We start from the raw sequence: 11,764 nt of genomic DNA on the forward strand, positions 1-11,764 counted from the left end.
TCTACTCAAACAAAACAAAAAAGAAACTTGAATTTGGAGTTGAGAAAAAGAGATCTCTCAGTTCTGTAACTTTCAAGTTTCAAGTTGATAATAATTGGAACCTCGATCCTGCAAAAGATATCTCCTAAATTCCTAATTCTATAATTTTAAGAATATGGAGTTCTAAAATGTCTTTGGAGTCCAGCCACTCTTCGATAAAATGAGAAAGAATAATTATAGCACATCAACACTACATAAGATGCAATCAAATCTCTTGGGTTATTTAAACCCAAATGATAAGTTTATTCTTCACCTGAATTTTGTTCATTTACAGTTGTTAAGCCGGTCGTGAATGTTTTTTGGTTGTTTTTCTAACTATGAAAGAAAGCAAAGGACAATGGAAATGTTAAAAAGGAAAAAACGAATGAATAGCCTGATGGGCGTGTTGATGATCATTCAAAGACATCTGTATTGGCGTTAGCTCTAAAACTAGGGGATATCCCTTGAATTCAGGGATAAATTCCATCCTAAGTTGTATATAACTAGGAGAGGTAGAACCAGAATTTATGTATAATTAGGAAATGTTTGTATATATATTTCTCAACCCCTGCAGGAGATGAAATAAGAAAGAAATAGAGGAAGAGTTTCTCATTCCACTCGAGTTATCATGGTATCAGAGCATACTGATCCGTGATAAACTCGACGGTATGATCGTTGCGAAATCTTGGTCGCTAGCAGGAGGCTCCATCCGCTGCTATTACCACTGCAAATCCCTGTCGCTGCGAAATCTTGGTCATCGGAGGTGACCACTACTATCCCTGCTGCAGGTTCTGATCGCTACGAAAACTTGGTCGCCGGGAGGGGACCGCTGCTATTGCTGCCGCAAATCCTAGTCATCGAGAGGTGACTGCTGCTATCACCGCTGCAAATCCTGGTCACCGCGAAATCTTGGTCATCGGAAGGCGACCGCTGCTATTTCCGCTGCAAGTTGTGATCGCTACAAAAACCTGGTCATCGGGAGGTGACCACTGCTATCACCGCCGCAGGTTCTGATCACTACGAAAACTTGGTCACCGGGAGGGGACCGCTGCTATCACCGTCGTAAATCTTGGTCGTCGCGAAATCCTAGTCATCGGGAGGTGGCCACTGCTATCACCGTCGCAAATCCTGGTCGCCGCGAAATCTTGGTCATCGGGAGGTGACCGCTGCTATCTCCGCAGCAGGTTCTGATCGCTGCGAAATCATGGTCACCGAGGGATGACCGCTGCTATTACCGCTGCAAGTCCGGCAGTGGCTCTACCCACTGCCATTACCACTGCAACTCCGACAGTGCATCTATCCAGAATTATCAACCCCACCGCGGACCCCGGGTGGTTGACTACTATTATTGTCATTGCAAGACCGACGGGTGCTACTACCGCTACAAACTACTGATAATCATGTCTAATTCAGAAACCTCAGATCCATTTGGAGAACAACGGCCTAATACTACTCTCACTAAATTGACCACCAGAATGATTGAACTCCTGCACAGACCGATCTCAACTATAGAAACCTCCGCCGCTCAGATCGGTATCAAGTTGGACGGCACCAACTATGCCCTTTGGTCCCAAGTTGTTGAGATGTATATATCTGGCAGAGACAAACTGGGATATATTAATGGAGAACTACCTCAACCTCCACAAACTGACCCAACCTTTCGAAGGTGGCGCACCGACAACGCTATTGTCAAAGGCTGGTTAATTAACTCCATGGACGTATCCTTGATTGGTAACTTTATGCGATTCCCTACAGCAAAGATGGTGTGGGATTCTGTGGCTACCACGTACTCTGATGGCAGTGATACCTCGCAAGTATACGATCTTCGGCGTCATGTGACCCACTTGCACCAGTCTGAAGGGTCTCTTGAAAAGTACTATAATGATCTCCAAGGATTGTGGAGAGAAATTGATTTTTGTCGTCCGAATCTGATGGAGTGTGTGGTGGATATTCAACGGTATAATACTCTCCTTCAAGAGGAGAGAATGTATATCTTCCTGGATGGCCTTGATGACAAACTAGACAAAATTCGGGCAGATGTACTCCAAATGAATCCGTTTCCCACTATTGAACAGGCTTACGCACATGTTCGAAAAGAAGCTATCCGACAGAGGGTCATGATAACCAGCAACCATATTGAAACTCCAGGAGCAGTTTTGGCCTCTAAAGGTGTTAAGACTAGGCAACCTACGCCCTCTTCAACGAGCTCTCTACCTGCAAGCAGCGAAAAATCCGATACATCCTCTAAATCTCGAGCATCTTCTGGTAGTACTAAATGCTCTCATTGTGGCAACTCAAAGCATACCCGGGAGAACTGCTTCAAGCTACATGGCTATCCCGACTAGTGGCGTGAACTCCAAGCTCGGAAATGCCAAGACAAGTCTGAAACCAGTGGTAAGGCTACAACAGTTACAACATAATCTCAACTCTCATTCGCACCACAGGGAGAAGTTCACCTCTTGGATTCAGGTAACAATCTTCCCAACAAGACCATTGACAACAAGGCATGGATACTTGACTCAGGAGCCATTGACCACATGACCTATGATACTAATGATTTTTCAAAGACTTCACCACCAAGACGGACTACAATTACTAATGCCAATGGGGCAATCTCTCAAGTCACAGGAGCAGGCACTGTGACCTTGTCACCTGCTATATCCTTGAAAAACACCTTGCTTGTTCCCTTGCTCTCCCACAAATTACTATCTGTTAGTCAAATCTCCTCTGATCTGACTTGTGTTGTGCTCATTTATCCCACTTTCTGTCTTCTTTAAGATATTCTCACCAAGGAGATAATCGAGCGTGGTACTAGGCGAGGGGGGCTCTACTACATGGATGATCTTAGCATTGGTCAAGCACATCATACACATCATCAGGGTAACACCAAGGAACAACGGATTTGGATTTGGCATTGCCAGTTAGGACATCCATCATTCAGTTATATGAGACATTTATTTCCGAAGCTATTTTTAGATATACAGCCGCATGCTTTTCAATGTAACACTTGCATCCTAGCTAAGAGTCATAGAATAATCTATCCCTTAAGTATGAATAGAAATCAAGTTCCATTTGCTTTGATTCACTCGGACGTGTGGGGGCCATCCCCAGTGACTATGGTCTCTGGATTCCGATGGTTTGTAATCTTTGTTGATGATTGCACTCGCATGACATGGTTATATCTGCTGAAACATAAAGATGAAGTGTTGATTGTCTTTCAATCCTACTATATAATGGTGAAGACTTCGTTCAAATCACAGATTCAGGTACTCTAGTCTGATAATGGCGGGGAATACATGAATCAACGGTTCCAAGATTATTTTCGGGTCCATGGATTACTTCATGAGACTTCATGCCCCCAAACTCCATAGCAGAATGGCATTGCAGAAAGGAAGAACTGGCACATACTCGAAACTGCCTGCGCCTTGCTACTTGGAGCACATGTACCTAACCGACATTGGGCTGATGTTGTTGCTACCATCGTGCACCTCCTTAACCGAATGCCCTCACGGGTCTTACAGTTTAAAACACAATTGCAAGCTCTTTCATCTCATGTCTCATTGCCCTCTGTTTTGATGATTCCACCTCGAGTTTTTGGCTGTGTGGCGTTCGTGCATCTACATCCAAATCAACATACAAAACTGGATCCACGGGTAGCTCGATGTGTATTCTTGGGGTATGCGCTACACCAAAAAGTGTACCGATGTTATGACCCAGTCACCCACCGTACCTATGTTACCATGGATGTCACCTTCCTGGAATCTGAAACCTTCTACTCTCATTCCACAACCAATTATTCTCTTCAGAGGGAGAGTTAAAGTGAAGAACAGAACTGGTTTTTACCCGACTGGCCGAATACGAGTGCTTCAACAAAAATGGTGGTCAATGAAGCAACCGATAAAGCACCTACAGAGACTACACCAAAAGTATCTACAGAGACCTCAACGTCAGCATCGCCTTTACCAGCAGTAGAAGTAGAGAGCCCAACATCGCCAGTACCGGAAAGCCCATCTCCTGAGGATATCCTGGAAGCATGTGAAAGCATCCTGAGGTAACCTCCCCTACCACTCCTTCAAGCTCTAACGATACTTCAGCTTGCTATACCTTACCTTTCAGGCATAATCGTGGCAAACCGCCAAACAAATATTCTCCAGATATTGAGGATAGGAGGACAAAGTATCCAATTGCCAACTATGTATCAACGAAGAGACTCACCAAACCTCTAAAATCGTTTCTGCAAGAATTGTCCTCTAATCATATTCCCACTAGTGTCCAAGAAGCCTTGACAAACCCAAAATGGACTCAGGCCATACAAGAAGAGATGGAGGCACTACTGAAGAACAAAACATGGACCCTAGTCACCTTGCTTGAAGGGAAAAGACCAATAGGGTGTAAATGGGTATTTTCCATCAAATACAAGGCAGACGGGGCAGTCGAGAGATACAAAGCAAGGCTGGTCACAAAAGGATATACCCAAACACAGGGCGTAGATTATCAAGAGACTTTCTCCCTAGTAGCCAAGTTGAATACGATCAAAGTCTTATTATCTCTTGCCGCAAATCTTGATTGGCCACTACACCAGTTCGATGTGAAGAACACCTTCCTCCATGGTGATCTTGAAGAGGAGGTATACATGGACATCCCACCTGGTTATACAGCGAACTCCAAGAACTAGGTTGTGTGTAAGCTACAGCGAGCACTATATGGACTAAAGCAATCTCCACGGGCATGGTTTGGGAGGTTCAGTCTTGCGATGAAAAAATATGGCTTCCAGCAAAGCAATTCAGATCATACACTATTCTTAAAGCACCAACGAGGAAAGGTGACAACCCTAATAATATACGTGGATGACATGATTATCATAGGGAATGATTCGGGAGAAATAGCAATATTATAGAAGCAATTGGCATCCGAGTTCGAGATGAAGAACTTAGGTGGGCTAAAGTACTTTCTAGGGATTGAAGTTGCTAGATCAAAGGAAGGCATATTTCTGTCCCAACGGAAGTACACCTTTGACTTACTCTCCGAAGTGGGACAGTTGGAGTGCAAACCGGCAGACACACCTATCGTTCAGAACCATAGACTTGGAGAATATCCAAACCAAGTACCTACCAATAAGGAGAGATACCAAAGGTTGGTGGGGAAACTCATTTACCTTTCCCATACTCGCTTAGACATCGCCTACGTCGTCAGCGTAGTGAGTCAGTTCATGCACTGCCCAAGCGAATATCACATGAATGTTGTAATGTGGATTCTTCGATACTTGAAGTCCTCACCTGGAAAATGACTCATGTTCTCAAAAAATGATCATCTAAAGATAGAAGGGTACATAGATGCAAACTGGGCCGAAAATATCTCAGATAGAAAATCCACCTTGGGATACTTTACATTTGTCGGAGGAAATTTGGTCACATGGAGGAGTAAGAAACAGAAGGTCGTGGCCCTATCAAGTGTTGAAGCTGAGTTTCGAGGAATGGCTAAAGGGCTGTGCGAGCTACTCTGGCTGAGAAGACTAATGACTGAAATTGGTTTTCCCCCAACCTCTGCAATGGACCTATTCTGCGACAACAAGGCTGCCATTGACATCTCTCAGAATCTCATCCAACATGATCGAACAAAGCATGTGGAGGTGGACCGGAATTTCATCAAACAAAATATCGAAGACAAAACCATTCGATTTCCCTTTGTCAAATCTAAAGACCAGCTGACAGATATACTTACAAATGTTGTATCCAGTAAAAACTTCTACAGTTCACTTGGCAAGTTGGGCATCCAAGATCTGTATGCACCAACGTGAGGGGGAGTATTGGCGTGAGCTGTAAAACTAGGGAATATCCCTTGAATTCAGGGATAAATCTCATCCTAAGTTGTATGTAACTAGGAGAGGTAGAATCAGAATTTATGTATAATTAGGAGATGTTTGTATATATATTTCTCAACCCCTGTAGGGGATGAAATAAGAAAAAAACAGAGGAAGAGTTTCTCATTCTACTCGAATTATTAATCTGGCTATGTATAAGATCAGCATATAGCCCACAAGTCATTGCATGAGCCCAATTTTCAAGTTCATTAACAAAAACTAGCCTCAAATCAAGCTGACAATGGCAAAATTAAATTGAGTTGAGCACTGATGAGTTCTCCTTAATTTTTATATTTTTCATATCTTTGTTTACAAATTTATAATATATGTATATGCCCAATTAGTTTGAATTTTAAGTTACTAACTTTTTATACTTTACCTTGAAACATGGCCTCTCTTCTGGTCAAGAGTCAAAATTACAGTATTGAATGAGACAAGGGTAATTGCTTAGTTGATGATACCTTAACTCACCATAATAAATGATATAAGAAGGCAAGCTTTTATATATATATCACAATAGGATAGGATTAGGGTGTGTGCTAGATACTTACCCTACAGTCCCTACTCCTTTACGAGAAGAAGAAGAGGAAATAAAAATCAAAATGAAAGAGGAATCTTTCAAAGCAGGACATGGTTGGTTGGGTCCAAAAGGGTTTCCAAATTTTCAACTAATATTGCCCTCTCTGGCCTCTATTTTTCAGGCTGGTATGGACACATACAATAAACCCATGAGCATTCCAAATTTCAAAGGCTCCTTATCTGATGGATAGTTGTCTGCTAGCTGTATTACCCCCCATCTACTTCAATTTGGTTGATTAGTATTTGTTATACCACCCCTAAACTGGTGTTGCAAACCCACTTGGATGCCTGATTCAATTCACCAGACCCAGTTTTTTATGTCCAACTATGGGCTTAGCTAACTCAAGCTAGAATTTTAACAATTCTTTACAGGCCTAGACAGAGCCACTTTTACTCGATCTAAATTTTTAATGAAACCCTTTCTTTGCCTACTAAGAAAGTAAAGGAATACGCTTGATGCTTAATGGAGAAAAAAAAATGAAGAAGGAAAGATTATCTGTCATTGCTTTAACCGTTTAACTAGATGCATATATAAATTCTTCAACTTAATTTTTTTTTCAACCAAGTTACAGAGGATAGATGGATGGACTTGGACTCATTGTCCCCCTCAAGGCCTTGCCTAATCCAGGGGTGGCACGGATCTGAGACTCTGAATTGAACTAAAATGGAATGACTAAGAAGAGCCACACAAGAATTTCTTGACAACGTCATTGAACTGGCCTGGATCCTCTGTCTGTGGTATGTGCGATGTGTTCTTTAGCACCTCCAATCTAACATTCCTTCTTAGAAGCCTGGAGCAATTGTAAGCGATCAAGCATCAGCTTAATTTCAAGTTAATTAGTGAAATTTCCCATATACTTACTATACATTGCACACATGACATTCATAGATACAAGGGGAGAAAGCAATTGAATTACATACTCCTTGAGCTCAAAGGCCTTCTCCAGCGGAAATATCTGGTCATGGTCTCCCCACACTATCAGTACATCCTGTAAAAGTAAAACAAACAAGAATGCCTTAGTTGCTGTAGATCAGACGAAAAATAAAAGAGATAAGATTCCTATTGGTTCAGATTAGCACGTGAGTCTTTCCCTGGACGAGTACCAGGCCTGTCCACTACTCCAATAACGGATGACATTGTTACCTGTTGAAGAGGAGAAACATTCGTGGTCTCATTCTGTCCTAGGGTCAGTCCCTTGAGAAGTTCTATCTTCTCCTCCCTGTTCTCCAGCAGTTTCTACAAATCGTACCCAAAAATAAATCATACAAACCAATATAGCATGAATCAACATATACTAGTGGTGAAGGTTGCAATAGGATTGATAGGGTAAAGATCTGCATGAACCCTGATTAGTAATTTCACCCCGATGACAATATTTTATAGCCAATAAAGTAAGAAACAACCCAGTACCTATAAAATACTCCATCACTTTGGTTTGATAGAAAATAAGTGAGAAATAGTAAGTTGAGGGAAAATTTTCAACGCTTCCTTTGTTTTGGAATGCAAATCTGAACTAGATACAAATTATGCACTCAGTTCAATTATGCATTAATTTGTTTGCGACTATGATTTGCATGATTTAAAATTTGTACTTTTTTTCGGGTCTGATTTCCATTCATCAGTAATGCAAATTTTGCATCACTTTCTCCCACCTTAGTTCTCATGTAAAGTGGAAACCACATCATTTTACTTGTTACAAACAAACAAAACAAGCTAGGTCAAATCTAAAGCAAAAGGAAACCAGGATTTACACCCAGTCATTTTCATTCTTATGCATTTACACCATCGCAAAAGAAACTCAAACTGCAAGCAAATATGAACATATATATATATATGTAAGGACTAGGAAGTTTACTTACCAAAATGAATTCCTCAAACCAAGTTATAGGCAACAGTTTGGTGAGATTGGCAATACCCTATAGGCATGGGCTTGGGGCTGCAAAATACGAGGTCCCTTCAACTTGCACCCCATCCCCACTATTAAATGGCTTCATCCTTACCATGTAATGGTAATGCCCATATATACTTACCTACATGGGTCATTGGGTTGGGTGCTTTGTTAGGTGAGATTGGCAACATGAATACCCTATAAAAATTATGAGCCCCTTCAACTTGCACCCCGCTATTGAATGGCTCCAAAATGCATATGTAATGACCATACTTACCTACATAGGTTGGGTGATTTGTTAGGTTGGATCCATCTTTACTATGAGGCCCATACCTGCATACAATTGGTGCTTTGCTAGGTTGGATCCATCTAATGGAAGGTAAAGGCCTAAAGGGAGCCCAACTCTGTTCTGTACCCACAGGTACAGTACAGTTATGGTGCCCAAACTCCTTCATTGAGGCCCGTTTGGGAATTGGGACGGCTTCTGCATCTGGGGCGAGCTGGCTTAATTAAACTGCTTTGGTTGAGCACCCATTTCCAGATTGAGAGGCTTTCACTTTCAGGATGCAGTTTTTAACGTTCCAAGCCGGGCCTGATACAGAAAATCCTGAAGTTGTATATTTGCGAAAAAACCAATACAGAGTGTCGGGAACGCCAGAATAATCATGAAGCTAATTACATGAAGCTACTCTGAGTAATTTATCCGGAAGGACCGGAACACAGGTGTTCGATCAAAGCGGCTCAGTTAATGCCAAACAGGGCTGAGTCTTAGAATTCAGTGTTTCTACAGTGAGTCTAGCTTGGAGAGTGACTACAGAAAACGACAGTTGTGTCTTACAAAGAAAATAAAGAGGACTCACATGGAGAAAGCCGTTTAGCAGGAAATCCGGTAAAATGAGGGGAGGCTTGAACATGGACAGACGAATTAACGTCCTTAACTGCCCAGGCGTAGTGGGCAACATGAGATACTCAATCTTCTCCACTTTGGCCCTCTTCAACAATTCCTCGTTATCTTTCTTTCTCATGCTAACTGCAGAACTTGCTATGACTACTTTATCAACCTTCTCCGGCCACATTAAGGCCATGTGATAGGCCACAAACCCACCATAGCTGGTGCCAACAACGGAAAACCTCTCCAAACCAAGCTTCTCAACCAGTTTTCCCATTGACATTACCTGAAGAATCTCTGACCTCTCCGAAGACTTGCTTGTAGTTGTAGACCCACCAAAGAAGATGAGGTCTGGGATGTAGAGGTCGAATTGAGGAGCCAGGGATTGCACCTGGTGGCGCCATTGGAACACAGCGCTGGGACCGAACCCATGGAGTAGTAGTAGTGCGGGCTTGCCTTTGGGTGTGGGGGAAGACTCAGTTTCCGGGCCCCAAAAGTGGATGGTGGTTTCAGAGTCGACGTCGACGGTTTGGGGTGAAAGACCGGCCAATATAAAAGAGCGACGGATGTAGCGTGAGTAGAGGGAGACGAGGCTGAGACAGGACACGACCATGATGTGATGCGGATGCGGATGCAATGCAATTGTGTATTTGTGTTGAGCCACGCCGGCCTGTATAGGGTCAGGGTGTGAAAACTGAAAACTGCTGAAGAGGGCTCCAAGAAATGGCCGGATTGAATTTTATCAACAAGGGAACCCCCAAGAACAAGAAAAGAAAAAGGACTGGATGTGTCTATTTGATTGAGAGAGACAGAGAGAAAGAGAGAGATGCCTACTGTTCTGTATGAAAATTATGTATAATAACCATTATTAATGCATGATTCTTTCATGGTAGTTTTTATTCTCGAAGAATTGTCTCGTATTTTCAGGCCGTAAGTTCACGTTGGTTACTAAATTTATGATACTTTACTTACTGTTGATTATTTACTATTATAACTTAAAAAATCTTTCCTTTCAGCTTTCTGTTTCTCTCGGGATTTCCTATTAATCCAAACATAGCCTTAATGAGAATATTATACATTAAAAAAAACTCAGAAATCGTTATAAATTTATCCTATATGGCATGGACCATGCTGTTCTACCTTCTACGTGTGGAAACTTTTTATTTATGTTTGTTGCTGTACCAATCAACCTACCCATATGCTCATAAATTGGGGTCCCACATACCTACTCCTTCAATGTGAAGTCAAAGTGTTTTTCGTCCATGGAGGTTATCTTTACCACCTAATATCAGAAATTTATGGTTGGGGTTACGTAGTCTGTGTTTCTGTTAGCCTTTATTGAAAAAATGACATCACATCAGCATGATATACACATTGGTATTTATTGTATATAAAGTAAAATAAAATAAATGTTTGATTTTATCGTTTATCAAATAAATAGTAAGAAATTGAAACGCTTTAGTTTTTAGGAATGGGGCATTTGAGAAAACGTTAAATTTTTATTTTTCCCAACTCCCCGATATTTCTTGAAACTATATGCTGATGTGGCATACTTTAATGGATATTAATCTGATGTAGAGAATAAGAAAACGTTTTAAATAAAGCTCAACCAAACAACAAAAACAAAAAATATTTAAAATAAAAAACGTTTAAAATGAAAAAATACAAATAAACAGCCTATCCATAAATAAGTAGGCGTTGTGTGTTGATTGCTGTTATCCATAAATAAACAACCAACTCCTCTTTCTATTTTATTATTAAACTCCTGTTACGACGAACAGGCTTGACATGAACACATCCATCCACCTACTTCTTTATGCCCCCAATAAAATATGGTAGATGTAACTTTCATTGTCCCATCCGCCTCTAAATAAGGTAGTTACCACATCGGGAATTTTTAAACTTAACAGCGGGACCATTCCGTTGTTATAGGATAGCTGTTCATGTTATATGTCATTAATAGCGGGAATGGAATCCGTGCAATGTATTGGTTTTGTTAAGCAAAAGTTAAAATATAAGAATAGATAATTGTTTTGTATTTTAATTTTTAAATAAATAATAATTATAATATTATATATATTATTTTTAATATTTTATTTGTAATATAAAAATAACAATAATTAATTTCTATTAGGATTATTCATTAAATCGATTAATTCGGTCTGAGTTGGTTGGTTTTCTAGTATTTCTAATTGGCTTTAATTTAACAATTTTTTAATTCGATTAGGTCAACTCAGTTTCGATTTGGTCATTTGTAAACCGATCATAGATATATATTAATATTTTATACTTTAAATATAATTTTTAATACAAAAAAGTGGAAAATTTTCATATTTCTTAGTCTGAAATATTTTATATTGAAAATTTATTTTTTAATCATAATGCAGTAATTTTTTAAATTTAATTATTTTAAGTTTAGATATAAATCTTAATAAGTTTTTTTAACATTTTTAGCTATTAAGAGTGACCTTGGTCGTTAATGATTTAAACTGAAGAGTTTCATCCATACATTTTGAAAATATCTGAACT

General features: G+C 40.4%; 2 protein-coding genes across 2 annotated transcripts; one reads left to right on the forward strand and one right to left on the reverse strand.

Moving 5' to 3' along the window:
- The first annotated feature begins 1,418 nt into the window (after positions 1-1,418).
- Positions 1,419-2,363, forward strand: LOC148846751 (uncharacterized). The gene has a single exon (XM_088949408.1). The coding sequence runs from the start codon at positions 1,419-1,421 to the stop codon at positions 2,361-2,363; it is 945 nt and encodes a 314-aa protein (XP_088805534.1).
- Positions 2,364-6,935: 4,572 nt separating this feature from the next.
- Positions 6,936-10,105, reverse strand: LOC148846752 (uncharacterized). Its single transcript, XM_088951547.1, has 4 exons — positions 9,207-10,105; positions 7,602-7,694; positions 7,379-7,446; positions 6,936-7,248 (listed from the first exon to the last, which is right to left on the reverse strand). The coding sequence occupies exons 1-4, from the start codon at positions 9,846-9,848 to the stop codon at positions 7,131-7,133; spliced, it is 921 nt and encodes a 306-aa protein (XP_088807673.1). The 5' UTR covers positions 9,849-10,105; the 3' UTR covers positions 6,936-7,130.
- Between the last annotated feature and the right edge of the window lie 1,659 nt (positions 10,106-11,764).

This window comes from Nelumbo lutea, chromosome 6 (assembly GCF_056320005.1).
Source record: "Nelumbo lutea isolate HS-2025 chromosome 6, American lotus-T2T, whole genome shotgun sequence".
Taxonomy (NCBI): Eukaryota; Viridiplantae; Streptophyta; class Magnoliopsida; order Proteales; family Nelumbonaceae; genus Nelumbo; species Nelumbo lutea.